The sequence below is a fragment of the Ictidomys tridecemlineatus genome, chromosome 8, assembly GCF_052094955.1.
Source record: "Ictidomys tridecemlineatus isolate mIctTri1 chromosome 8, mIctTri1.hap1, whole genome shotgun sequence".
NCBI classification, from domain to species: Eukaryota; Metazoa; Chordata; class Mammalia; order Rodentia; family Sciuridae; genus Ictidomys; species Ictidomys tridecemlineatus.
Genome location: NC_135484.1, coordinates 114,536,625 through 114,550,541, shown reverse-complemented (window position 1 = coordinate 114,550,541; position 13,917 = coordinate 114,536,625). Strand labels below are relative to the sequence as shown.

Below are 13,917 nucleotides of genomic sequence, written 5' to 3'. Positions count from 1 at the left end.
TTCTACCAACAGCCTTTATTTTTCCCTGGACCTAACCCAGGACCCCATACTGCATTTAGTGCATTCATTTTTAAACCAGTGCACTTAGTATTATAATAAAATTATTTTCTGGGGCTGGGGTTGTGGCTCAGCAGTAGAGCGCTTGCCTAGCACAAGTGGGGCCCTGGTTTCAATCCTCAGCCCCACATAAAAATAAAGGCATTGTGTTGTGTCCATGTACACAGAAAAAATAAATATTTAAAAAATTGTTTTTTTTGCTTCACTTTGGGATCAAATCTGAAAAGACAGTTCAGCTTCGTTTCCTATTCTGTGGGCAAAACACACAAACAAGTGGTAAAGAAACTTCCAGACTTCTTGGGCTGCTGTGGCAATGATGTTTTGACTCCTGGGTCCTGAGAGGGACCCAACGCTGTCCTCCTGACTCTGCCACATAAGGAAACCTCCACTTCCCAGCCCAACCCAGGGCCTATGTCCATTCATGTGGGGCAAGAGTTAGAAGCAGGCTTGGTGGACGAAGGGCTCTGTGGTTTGCCCCACTGGACACTGGCCAAGTGGCTTTCCTGAGCCCCCTCCCCCCGGAAAGATTCCCATGAGCCCTGACCTACACTCTAGGAATGCGGCTGGCCAGAAACGGGACAGTCGGGATGGGACAGTCGGGACAGGACAGCCTGAGATAAACTGTGCGAATTACAAGCACCAAATTGTCCAGGGGAAGTGGAGAGGGGAAGAGTGGGGAGACCAGGGAAGGCTTTATGGAAGAGGCCCATCTCAAGCTGGGCTGAGGTCAAGGTCTGAGAGATGGCAAAAAAAATAAAAGTTGTGGGGCAGGGATTTTGCACAAAGTGCTTTCTGATCAGAGAAGACACTGACCTGAGCTGGGAAAGGGCCTTAAGCCCGAGGAGCCCATGTGAGCAGATGGGATTTGGGTTCTGGTTGGTGCTCTAGTGAGAGGTTCCAGGACCACTGCAGCCTAAGGAGGTGACCCTTCCAAACCCTGGAAGAGCAGATCCCCACGGGCCGTCATCTCACAGTGGGAACGGGAGGCTCTGGGGGATGAAGGGAGTGTCCCTGGTGGCGGAAGCCCACTATCATGGGAACAGCGTTGGCTCTGGGGCCCTCGGGACATGGAGGCCAGCTCTGCGGCTTTCCCATTGCATAATCTGCGGCAGGTGATCAGCTGAGCCTCGGTTTCCTCATCTGTGAAGATGAGATAACTGCAGTACTACCTGAAAGGAATGTCATGAGGATTCAATGGGGTGATGAGGTCCCAGAGCCTGGCACAGTGGCAGGCACCAAGGAGGTAACCAAAAGGGGAGCCCTGGAGAGCAGCGAGCAGCCAAGGTAGGTCCAAGGCCGGTGGTTTCGTGAGGGCTGAAAGATGGGCAGCAGATCCCCCCAACAGAAGCCTCAGGCAGCTGTGGCTGTCAATCACTCCCATCAGCAAAAAAGGAGCCCTAATTACCAGAGCTGTGGGAGAGGGCGGAACCCGAGTTCCGCAGGGAGGCCTGGGCTATCTTGGCAGTGGCCCCTGATTAGAGAGACTCCCGGGTGAGGAGGTGCTCGGAGTCGATGTCTAGCATGGCAGAGGTTCACCTGCAGGTCCCTGATTGCACACACGAGACAAAGGCCTGCCAAGAGTAGGCGGGTGACGAGTTCTCAGCTGTTGCTTCGGGCCAGTGTCCCTTCAGGAGTCGGGGGAGAATCTGGGCCCAGATGGACTTCTGGGCCCACCAACCAAAACCAGGAGAAAAAAAGAGGGGCAAGGGCCCTAAGAATATCATGAATTCCCAGAGAACTTTCTAGACACACTCCCTCTCTGGCTGGTTCGCTTTGGAGTGATCATTAAGACCCCGTGCAACGAATGTGGGGAGATTGTGCCCGGATTCTGAGGAGGAGGCTCCCTGGGACAGGTGGTACCTGAGGTAGGGAAGAGGCCTGGAGACAGGTTGCCGGAAACCCAGGAGGTGAACCTGCCAGAGGGGCTCCTGTTCCCACGGCAACCTGACAGGAGAATAATCCAAGTTTTTAAGCTCAATTCCTCAGGCAGGCCTGTGTGGAGGATTGTTGCTATCCACATACACACAAAAAGTATTGCTTTGATTTCGTTTTGTTGTAAGTACTAAACAGGTCAGAGCTGTTTTACTTTTGACTAAAGCCTATGGTGCGTTCAGAACAGAACAGGAGAATGTTAGTTTTCACACATAAATTCTAGTTCTGCTTCTGCCAACCTAGACTGTGTAACCTAGGGTCTCTCCATCCTCCATCCATCCATCCAATATTTATTGAACTTAACCTTCATTCTGGGCTGGATTTCCCATCTGTAAAATGAGAGGAATAGTCTGGATTAGTAGTTTTGACCTTGCTTCTTAAAATTATTGGTCTTTGAGGGACTTCCAAAGGAGGAGAGAGGGGCGATGGGACAGGGTGTAGGACCCCAGCTAGCTTCACCCCTGAAGTCATGTGTCCGGGTGTTGTATATATTGGGTTTCCATTTTAGATCTCTTTTGAAGGAAGGGCTCCCTGATTACTGGCTGCCCAGAAGGTGCCTATGGACCTTCCAGTAGTGACACTGTAGCTTTAAGCCGAACTGTTTTTAAATCCATGCCTCTACAGTGTCCGGTAGAAATAAAATGTGAATAAACTGAGGTCACTGTCCCTGAGGGGCTAGATGTCACTGTGAGGATAAACAGATTATAAATGTGAAAGCCTGCTTGGGCAAACGTCTGTTGTGAGGATAATAATAATAATTATTATTATAGAGGAGATGGGTGGTCAAGATATACCCACAGGAAAATGCAGACGAGAATTCCGTCTGCAATTTGGGAACAGGTAGGAACCGCAGCCTCCCAGGTTCTCCATGCAGGGATTCTGAGAGTTTCCAGGGCTTTCCTGGGAAGGCTTTGCTCACAGGCACCTTCCCCTGGGGCTGCTGAGCCCCGACCTCCCCTGCACGCATCACTGGCTGCTATGGGTGTGGGGGTGGGGGGTATGCGGAGGGTGGGGGGAGCGAGCGAGCGGGTGGCGTGGTGCCTTGCGGTGATTGGAGGAGCTGGAGGCTGTTGCTAGGTTACCAGTCCGCTGAGACCTAGACCTGGGGCCCTGCAGCCCCATCCTCCACGGCAGATCCATCCCGCCCAGCAGACCTAATTCGGGCCCTGGGAACAGGATACCCAGCAGCTTAAATTGCCAGACTCCAAATGCCAGACTTTCTAGGATTTTTCACTTTGCAGGAGGCCAGGCCGTGTGGAGGCGGGGAAGAGAAGCCCTCAGCTTTTACCTTCTAACTCATCTCGAATAGTTAACTTCTCTTTCCAGACCTCAGGGTCCTTGATTGCTGACATTTATTTATTCCCTATTCGTGCATACATCTGTGTTTATTAAGTGCCTATCTATGTCCCAGGAATGCTGGGGATAAGAAGGTGAGGAGACAGAGCCCATTCTTGCCCTTGTAAAGAAGAGAAGCATTGCACATTTAAAGAAGATAAACACATACCAGATTATTCCTATCCCCTTTCTTCCCTCTCATTGATTTTTCTAGCCCCCACTTCCCATACCAAGCCTGTACACTCCCCCAGGTTGACAGAACAGGAGGTGCAGCCCACCGGCTGTGCTGCTCTGACACAGCACCCGCTCCCTCCATGCCCCTCGGACTAGACGGTCCAGCTGGGCCATGGCCATTTGAGGAATCACTGGCCTAATCAATATTGAATACTTACTAAAAACTGTCTGCCTCATCACCCAGTAAAGTGGGGATCCTTATCCCCCATTTTACTGATAGCAAAATTAAGGTTGAATAAAATTGTTCAACCCAGAGAGCATGTGGCAAAGCTGGGATCGGAACCAAATCTGCCTGAGCTCTTTCCAAGTAATAGACGTGGTCACAGAAAAGAATGAAACTTCCCGAGTGGTTGAAACCCAGGTGCCCTTGCAAATCTCCCTACCCCGCATCTTCTTTCCTTATTTTTCCATTGAAGTTTCTTGGCACAATAGACTCATAAAACCTGGCGAGTCGGTCACACAGATCTATTTAGTTAATTCTGTTGCTTATCCATCTATCAGGGATGACCTTGCTCCAAGCTTTTATTGGGTGATTAAGTCCAGTAGCTTTTTCCCTGGGAACATCTCCGTCACCCTTAGGTGTTGTCTTTCCTTTGTTCACACACTGAGCACCCATAAAATGTCCCAGGACACTGATTGGCACAGAGAGCATGGCCCCTGGGGGATTCCCAGCCTGGAGGGAAGGTTTCTATGGGCAAAGCACAGTGGCAGCCATTGAGAAGAGAGGGAGAATCTCCTCGGAGCAGAAATGGAGGTGACTAGTGTGGGCTGGGGCTGTGAGCAGCCAATCTTGAGCTTCCTGACCAGGACACATCAGGCCAGGGATGCTACTTTTGAATCCCATCTTGCTGTGGTCACTGTGGGTCCCTGCATCCCACAGCCTGGCAACCTGCAGCTTGGAAGGAGGCATTTAAGTGGGAGAAGGTTCTGGAAAGCACACAGATGCATAGAGAAGTGAGCTAAATTTGTCCCTCCTCTCAGAACCCAGGAGTTGCTGTGCTGAACACTTGCTTTCTACCAATGGAGAACTGTCTGACCAGAAGATTTAGTTATTTCTCCCCCAGGTGGGAAAAGAGAGGGGGAAAGGAGGGAGTAGAAGAGAGAGAGAGACCCAGGGGATACAGTTAGAGACTCCAGAGATTGAGACAGAGACTTGGAGAGAAGCACAAAGAGGCAGAGAGAAAGGTATCCTTTGGTTCGTGGCTCAAGTAAGCAGCAAGAAAGAATTTGAAGCAGAGCCCCAGACTGGGAAAATCAGACATCTTGCCTCTCCATCCCCCCTTGGCCACCTGACTCGGGCTGTGGCATTGCTAATTTCCAGATTGGACCATTTTCAGACCTAAGTTCTTTGGGAACGTCAATACTGTTTCCATTGTCTTGGCTGCTCCCTGTCACCTGCCCCCACCCCTGAATAGCTGAGAGCTGACAGGAAATGAATAATATACTAAGCCACAATTGAATAAGCCTTGCAAGGTATTAAAAATGCATACCTTTGACCCAGCATTCTAGGAATCCATCCTCAGGAAAACAATTAAGGACTTGGGCAAAGAATGTAGGTTGAGATTGTTCATCACGGCATTATTTAGAAAGGTCAAAAAGCCAAGAAAAAAGGAAACAAACTAATTAGCCAAACCCCCTGTAGGGGACCTGCTCCATAAATACTGGTATAATCTTATAAAGCTTTCCTCACTGTTTTTAAAATTACATTATGAGTAGTTATTTATTGACTGGGAAAAAAACACAATATATTGGTTGGAAAAAGCAAATCATAAATAGTGGATATAGCATGGCTTTCTATAAGTTAGAATAAAAATAAAATTGAGAGCCTAAGAAGAGAGGCCAAGTGGTAATCTCTGGGTGGAGGAATTCTAAGACATTTTGGTGTTTTGTTTTGTTTTGTTTTGTTTGGCTTATCTACATTTTCTAAAATCATTTTTTCCACCATGAGCAGGTCTGATCTGTGTGTCAAGAACAAATATCATTTCAACCATCCCAGCGGTGCCTCTGCCAGAAGCCAGGCTGAATCAGGGCTCCTGGCCCCAGGCACTGGGAAAGGTCATTGACCTTTGAAGGTGGTAGACGCTCATTAAGAATTCCAAAATCAGTGTCCCCGTCCTGGTGTGACTCCCTATCCCAACCGGTCTTGCAGGAGAGAGCTCAGTGACCCAACAGCTTGGTGTCCAAACCTGCTTCATAACCTGCCCCTGAGTCAGCGACACCCGCCCTGGGGGGGAACACTGCACCTGTGGGCACTTGGTGACGCTGAGCCGGCACTGCAGGGCTCCCCGCCTCCCGGGAGTGCCGTCCCTGGTGATGGCTGCGATGTGGGGTTGCTTGCTCAGGCCGGTCCCTACGACACAGATGCAGGTGTGATGCTGAACACTGGCAAGAGAAGGGCGTCACCATGGCAACCCAGGCTCCCCCCAGCCTCTTCATCCCTGGGATCAGTCCAGAACCCAGGGGGTTTTCAAAGACTGGGTTTTGGAGTCAGAAAAACTCCTGCCTGGTGTCTGGCCTGCTTTTCTCTGCTTCCGTTCCCACATCTATAAAACAGTCTTGCAGTGTCTTACCTTGCCCATCCCCAGGACTGGCGAGGAATAAGCTGTGAATTGGAAATCATGAGAGGAGAAGCATCCCTGTTCAGTTTGTTCCCACAGCTGGGTATGACCTGGGGCAGCTCACTTAACCCCTCTGGCTCAGCTGCTCTATGGATGAACAGGAGAGTAAGGACACACCGTGGTGACTTCCTGGAGATATGTGGCAAGGTGCCTTTAGAATCTCAAAGTTGGAAGGACTCCTCGCCCTCTGCCCATGCAGTAGCGCGCTCGCCTGGCATGTGTGCGGCCCGGGTTCGATCCTCAGCACCACATACCAACAAAGATGTTGTGTCCGCCGAGAACTAAAAAATAAAAATAAAAAATGTTGGAAATTCTCTTAAAAAAAAAAATAAGCTCTCTGACAGAGGTGCTTATCTAACCTCTGCTTGGTTACCTCCTGTGACAGAGAGCTCACGACCGCACAGCTTCCCAAGTAGCTATGACATGACATTAGCTTTAAGAAAGGTCTTCCGTGGAGGCCGTCTTACCATCAGATATTTGTTAAAGGTCTGGCACTTTGGCTTATTGCACATGTTGATCATGCACAGGGCCCTTTGAGCCCCTGGGTTCAATCCCCAGCACCACCCTCCTTACCCCCAACCCCCCCAAAAAAACACTTGTTTAAAAGATTTAGCAATCCTTTCCAGAGCTATTTCCACCCTGTTTCTAAGTTGAGAGAGTGTGAGAGAACGCAGCCTCTGACTGGAAGGTTTCTGGCATCCTCTACTCCCATGGTCTCTCCCCCTCTGCTCCCACCAAGCCAACCATAGCCGATCCCGGTCAGAGAGCTGGAAGTGCGGGTCGGGCTCTGTCACAGCCTAGCCTGGGGCTCTGGGTCCAGGGGCTTTGCTCACACGCACAGTGGCCCATTCCCGAGAGCTCTGGCCTTCTCTGTTCTAGGCTTTCCCATTATCAGAGGTCACTCAGGACCTCTCCTGGCCGCTGGCCACAGGCCGTGGGTGAAGCCGCCCCCTCTCCTCTGCTTCCCCCACAGAAGTGTACCTCAGGTTCCTCAACAAGGGTCTGGCTGAGGTGAAGAGGTTCTTCCTGGGGCCTCTGTCCCCATCCTGCAAGATGGTGCAGATGATGCGGCAGTTCCTGTACCAGGTCCTGCCCGAGGACTCCTACAAGTTCGCCTCCGGGAAGCTCCACGTGGGCCTCACCCGCTTCACGGATGGGGAGAGCGTGGTGGTCTCCGAGTACACGTCCAAGGAGGAGCTCATCGAGGCAAGGCCCGGGACTTAGGACGCCACGTCGGGGGGGAGTGGCCCCCGACTTCCTTCCTTCCTTCTCCCCCCACCTCCCCGGTCCTTGCTGTCCTTCTGTCTGGCATCTCCTCTGCCAGGAGCCTCGTTAGACGGACACAGAGAGACCTAAGGGCAGCCAGGCGGCCCTGTGCTGGACTCCCACGTCCCTGGGGGCTCTGCTGTCCTTCCCCGCTGCGCGCCCAGCCGTCTGGGCTAATCCTGGAGCTCCTTCAGGACACCGGCCTGGTCGCTGCTCCTCCTGAATTACCCCCAGTTTGTGGAAACGGTCAGGCAGAGCTTCCCTCCGTGTCCCCCTGCACTGTCCCATGCCAGGAGGTTACCACTCCCGGGTTCTCACTTGGAAAGTGCACACGCACCCCGACAGCCACCGCGCCGAGCTCACCAATTCAGATTTTAGTTATGAATCACTATTGCTGGGCTGTGCAGCGAATATGCCCAATTTTCTTTCAGGACAGAGGGGCTATGCCTCAGGGCCTTCCTTCCCCCAATCAGGGCCTTGCTACCGCACTCTCACTTCCCCTTCCTGGCCTGATCCTGGGGCGAACAGGCAGTGGACAGCTCATGTCCCCCTGGGTTATCACCCTATTCTTCTAGTCCTGCCCTCTCAGGCCCACATTCCCACTTCATCTCCTACTGCCATGATCTTCTCTCCCTTCCCCACCTCCTGCTCCTACCAAGACAACCATAGTAGACCACACCCAAACCAGGCCCCAGGGCCTTTGCGCCTGCTTGCCCTCTGTCTGGGTTTCTTTCCTGCCTGCCCTGCTTTCCCTACAAGGGCACTTTCCTTCATCGCCTCCTGCCCTGCCCGGCTCCGCATCCTTCTTTGAGGCCAAAAAGCTATGCTCACCTCCCTGTGTACACCTGTCACCCCACTGCACTGTGTCCTCCCTACTCCTCCCTGTCTGTGAGCATTTCCACCCCTCTGAGTCCAGGGCCTGGCCCAGGGCAGATGCGGATTAGTGGTAACTGAATCCCACTGGATTCAGGGAAGGTTGGCATCCCCTGGGGACCTGGTGATATTGAGGCCACTCTCTCCCTTTCAAGCTGGGTCATCAGGCCCCAACTGACCAAGGAGGTCACCAAGGACCCAGCTAGTTAGGGCCAAGCCAGGTTCTGCTTCCCAGGCTGGCACCTGCGCCCCAGGCTTAAGGAAGTGGGGCTGGGGGTGGCCAACTGACCAGTGGCCTCCAGGTGAGCCCCCCATTTCCAGGTCCTGTCGCACCTCAGCCCTGCTCTCCCCCCAGGCCCTGTACTGCAGCTGCTTCGTCCCCGTGTACTGCGGCTTCATCCCCCCGACCTACCGCGGCGTGGTGAGTGCTCCGAGTGCTGAGAGGGACGAGCGGGACCCAGGGTCCCTCGGGGTCCTCCCTGTGACCCACATCTGGGGAGGCAGAGGGGTGGTCTCGAGTTGCAAAGTGTCTCCCCTCTGAATTCCCCACGTGGGTGGTTTCGGGGTTTTGAGATGAGCCTCCCCCACGGCACCAGCCGTCCAGGGCCGGCAAACCAAGGCTCGGCCTTGGGATTTTCCCAGAATCAACAGACGGATCCTGGGACTCTGGGACCTGGGATCTTGAGCGATGGGGATCTTTGGAGCTTTGTGAGCTGGTGCCCAGAGAGCCTCTGGCGACCCTCTGAATCCCTCGGAGGAGGATCTCATGAAACCAGCCAGACTCTGATCCATGGTGTTTGGGGAGGGCCGAGAGTCTGTGCCTCTAACCTGCCCCCGGGGACCTGGTGCTGCTGGGTCACCGGCCACACTCTGAACAGTGAGGGCCCAACCCGCGCCCTCCTGGGTCTAGAGAGAGTGAGGTTCAGGGAAGGCCCTGGGTGGCAGACAGCTCCTTCTCAGGCCCCGCAGTATCCAAGCGTCTGTCCTTGTCCTGCTTTGTTCAGTTCATAGAAACAGAAGCCCCAGAGGGAGGGGACTGTGAGGCTGGGCCCCGCCAGGCTGTGCCGGGAGGCGGGGTCTCTAGCTTCCCACTCTCAGGCCTGGGAGCCCCGTCTCAGCACCATTCAGATGCCTGAGCAGAGGGTGAGCAGGGTCCGAGCACTGGGCTAGGAGTCCAAGGCCACCTTGGGCACATCGCTGGCCCACAGCATCTTGGTTTCAAGGCTTGTCCCCAAGGCTCTTCTGGACCTGCTGTCCCATGGTCCCAATCCCTTGGCGCCCTCCTGGTGGGGGATGAGACTCGGGGCCTCAGACGGCGTGTCTCCCTCCCCCAGAGGTACATCGACGGGGGCTTCACGGGCATGCAGCCCTGCTCCTTCTGGACCGACTCCATCACCATCTCCACCTTCAGCGGGCAGCAGGACATCTGTCCCCGGGACTGCCCGGCCATCTTCCACGACTTCCGCATGTTCAACTGCTCCTTCCAGTTCTCCCTGGAGAACATCACCCGCATGACCCACGCGCTCTTCCCCCCGGACCTGGTGGTGAGGGGCAGGAGGGGTCTGGGGCAAGAGCACGGGACCCGGGTGGGACGGCTGCGGGGTGGGCCACTCAGGGTCCACCTCCCCTGGAAGAGCCACCCACTTCCTCCAAGAGCCTGCATCCTGGCCAGGGGCTGGCCACAGGTGACCCCAGCCCCGAGCTCTTCCAAACCCAGCGTCCCCCCCTGCAGAGCAGCGCCATGTCAGCAGCACTGACGGGGGCGGGGCGCTGATGGGGGGACCGCCTGCGCTCTGACGTCAGGGTGCCACAGCTGGGCTCAGCAAGCCGGGGCCTAGGTGGCCTCAACCAGCTTGTCCCTTGATTCTGTGCAGCCCGAGGCTGTGGGTGGTTTTCCATTTTTAAAGTTGTGTTTAGAAAAAAAATAATAATAACAGAAGGAGAGCATGTGGCAGAGACCATGCAGCCAGCACAGCCCCAGAAATTGACTAGAAAAACCCTGATGGGCAAAGCCTCAGGAAATCAGCCCACCATCTATCCTCTGCATAGAGGCTATTACTGTCTCCATGTTACAGACGAAGAAACTGAGGCTCTGAGGGGCTTCCTGTCACACAGCCAATAAAAGGTCACATTGGAGCTTGAACCCAAACTCCAGATTCTGCTCTTCATGTGGCCTGAAGGCATCTTCTCTGAAACTCCCAGGAACGTCTCACCCCTTATTTATTTTTTTTTATTTAATTTGTTCTTTTTAGTTACACATGACAGTAGAATGTGTTTGACATATCAGACATACAAGGAGTATAACTTCCCATTCCTGTGGTTGTACATGGTGTGGGTTACACTGGTCGGGTATTCATATAGGACCAGAGGAAAGTTCTGTCTGATTCATTCTACTGTCTTTCCTATTCCCATCCCCTGCCTTCCCTTTATTCCCCTTTGTCTAATCCAAAGTACTTCTATTGTCCCCCACCCCTTTATTGTGAGTCATATCAGAGAGAACATTCTGCCTTTGGCTTTTTTGGGATTGGCTTATTTCATTTAGCATAATAGTCCTCAGTTACATCCATTGACTGGCAAATGCCCTAATTTCATTATTCTTTATGGCTGAGTAATATTCCATTGTGTGTATGTACATCATATTTTCTTAAACCATCCATCTGTTGAAGGGCACCTAGGTTGGTTCCCGTAGCTTGGCTATTGTTCTCACCCTTTCTTGCCAGGGGAGGCTGGTGATGTGCTGTGAGGGGAGGGACACCCTAACACGGCATCCCTAGGGACCGGGATCAGGAATTGCTCCTCGGTTCCTTGTAGATGGTGAGGGATGGGACACTGGATGAGTACACTCTGAAGAGCCCACAAGTAAAGTTCAGGAGCAATGCAAGTGGCTGCTCTTGGTGGGGAGGGGACCATGGCTCTGTCCATCCCTGCAGCCTGGTTATTTTCTGGTGCCCACCCCCAGATCCTGCAGGATTACTACTACCGAGGCTACGAGGACACAGTGATGTATTTGAGGAGGCTGAGTAAGTACCTGTGGGACCCCAGGGGAGGGAGGTGGAGGACTGGAGAGGAAGGGCTGAGTTGAGGGACAGTGCCCCACCTCTGTGGCCTGGAGAGACGGAAATGGGGACAAGGGCTTGACAAAGGTCACTGTGGCCACAAATAAGGATCAGACCCCCGTGGGAAGGGGGCTGTGGGTCTGATCATGGGACAGGGCCTGAGGCATCTCCAGGGTACCTATGAGTCTAAGAACCGTGTCTAGGAGCTGCCCAGGCCAGTCTCCCTGGAGAAGTCTCTTTTCATTCCATTCCTTCTCTTCCACTCTAGTCTTTCCAATAAGGTCATGTTGTTATGGAGAACTAGAGGGGACTAGAGATATTCAGGGAAGACGGAGAGGCCTTGCCCTGTGCTGGTCCGGAAGGGTGGTCCCTGACCCGTGTCCCTCTGTGCATCCTCAGGGTGGTGGGATGATTCCAAGGACCTGTGTGAAGTGCTCTCGCCCCAGGAAGGCCACCAAATGTCTTTGTTATAAGAAATGAAAAGAGCCAGGAGCAGTGGTGCTCGCCTGTGATCCCAGGGACTCAGGAGGCCAAAGCAGAAGGCTCCCGGGTTCAAGGCCAGCCTTGGCAACTTAGACCTTGTTTCAAAACAGAAAATAAGAAGGAATGGGCATGTAGCTCAGAGGCAGAGCACCCGCCTAGCACGCACAGGCCCTGGGTTGGTTCTTTTTCCAGGACTGCAAAACCCCAAAACCTTCAGGGATGAGACTAAGGATTAAATGGAATTTTCTTTCTAGGATTTGTTCACTTTTTTTCCCCTTCTTCAAAGCAGTTCCTACATTTTTCAGTAACTCTTTCCCTATGTCTTTACTTTCTCCTGGATCCTTTCTCCTAACAAGGGGGCCCAGGAGGTTGGAAAGAACTGGACAGTACATGGGCTCAGAAGGCAAGTAGCCCTGGGTCCCTCCCACATCCCTGCTCCCATGTCAAACTGTGTGATCTTGGGAAAATCACTTTCCCTCTCTGAACCTTTGCTTCCTAATCTATTTTTTTAAAAAGAGCTTAGGGAGTGAGGTTTTGGCTCAGTGGTAGAGTGCTTGCCTAGCATGTGTGAGGTACTGGGTTTGATCCTCAGCACCACCTAAAAATAAATAAATAAAATAAAATAAAGGTGTTGTGTCCATCTACAACTAAAAAAAATATTATTTTTATCAAAGGGTGGAGTTTAGGTGCTAGAGCCCAACACCTACTTGACTGTAGGGTCTTGAGAAGGTAACTAATCTTCTGGGCCCTCAGTTTTCTCATCTGTAAAAGGAGGCTAATCTTGGAGCCTAGCTCAGAGACTGACTGAAGGATTAAAGGATTGGAGCACACAAGGCCTGAGCCCAGAGCTCAGATGGGTGGTGGCATTTACTGAGGACACCACAGCAGCAGCCAATGAATCCCACTGCCCCCTCTGGCCTTGGTGAAAGGCCCGCTTCTTACCCATCCAAAGGACAGATGCCACCTCATGTGGACTCCCTCGGACAGCCCCCTCTTCCTCCACATTTATTCTGGTGACAGCTGGGACGATTGGAGCCCAAGGGTCTGAAACATAGGTGACCCCAGGAGTATGGGTGGGGAATGGAAGGAGGCTGGGTGACCGAGCTCGGCAACAGGAGGGGTGGCAGGCCTCCCCCAGGACCCCCACCCTTTCCGCAGGGGTGGCCGGCGTGGGGGACTTGGAGTTTGAAGACCCCCCCCCCATTTGGGGCTTAGATCCTGGAGCAGATTCCAGTCCCCGGCCCGTGAGGCCCCTTGACACCTGCCCACGGTGGCATCTGTCTCCTGGAATGTATTTTCTTTTTCTCTCAGGACAAGTCTTGGGGACAGTCACAAAGTGGCTCTGCAGCATCATTAGCCGCCCCCTTGTCGGTGACCCTTCTTGCACCCTCTGGAGGGACCTCACGCCCTCCACCCTCCTCACCCTCTGCCCATGGCTGGTGCGGACATTTGCACAGGTTTGATTGACAGCTTTAAACCCCACGGATGAAACCAAGTGGTAGGATTCCAGGCGTCCCCGGAACACTCGAGGCAGCGCAGTCGAGGGTGGCAGAGTCTCCAGTGGCCCTGGGATCACACCAAGCAGGAGCAGATTCAGCTCCAGGCAGGAAAAGTTTTCACAACGGCTCCCGGCTGAGTACAGGGCTCTCTCTTCCAGTGTGCGCATGCGCACCTGCTCTCGGGCAGTCTGCCTCCAGCACCAGCTCCTCGGGCCCTGGGAGGGATTGGGCTCTCCTTCTGGCCCTGGATGTGAACAGGAGACGACACATCCGGAGACATTTCGGTTGGTGCGACCTGTCATCTGGGGAGCAGCCTGGCTGCTTTCTGGATGGGGGTCACCTCTGGCAGGAAGCCACATCCCCATGTCACCTCCTCGCGTCCTCCTTCTCCTCCCTCCCAAGGGCTCCCATCCTCCTCCCCATTCCTGCTGCCGGGCTCCCCACCCTCGGCCTCTCCTGCAGCCGCCCGCCCTGCGCTGGCGCGCTAGAAAAGCCACACTGTCACGCAGACGTGGGGACATGGGCGCGGGGTGGGGTTGGCACTCTGTGGGCGCCACCTCTAAA

At 53.5% G+C, this 13,917-nt stretch overlaps 1 protein-coding gene across 1 annotated transcript in view; it reads left to right on the top strand.

The window, feature by feature from the left end:
* The window catches only part of Pnpla1 (patatin like domain 1, omega-hydroxyceramide transacylase), a 40,129-nt gene that overhangs the window by 12,645 nt on the left and 13,567 nt on the right, over positions 1-13,917 (top strand). Inside the window, exons 2-5 of the mRNA XM_040282570.2 lie at positions 7,150-7,382; positions 8,671-8,736; positions 9,650-9,859; positions 11,275-11,335. Of these exons, the coding sequence (XP_040138504.2) occupies positions 7,150-7,382; positions 8,671-8,736; positions 9,650-9,859; positions 11,275-11,335 (570 nt within the window). The remainder of the gene's footprint in view (positions 1-7,149; positions 7,383-8,670; positions 8,737-9,649; positions 9,860-11,274; positions 11,336-13,917) is intronic.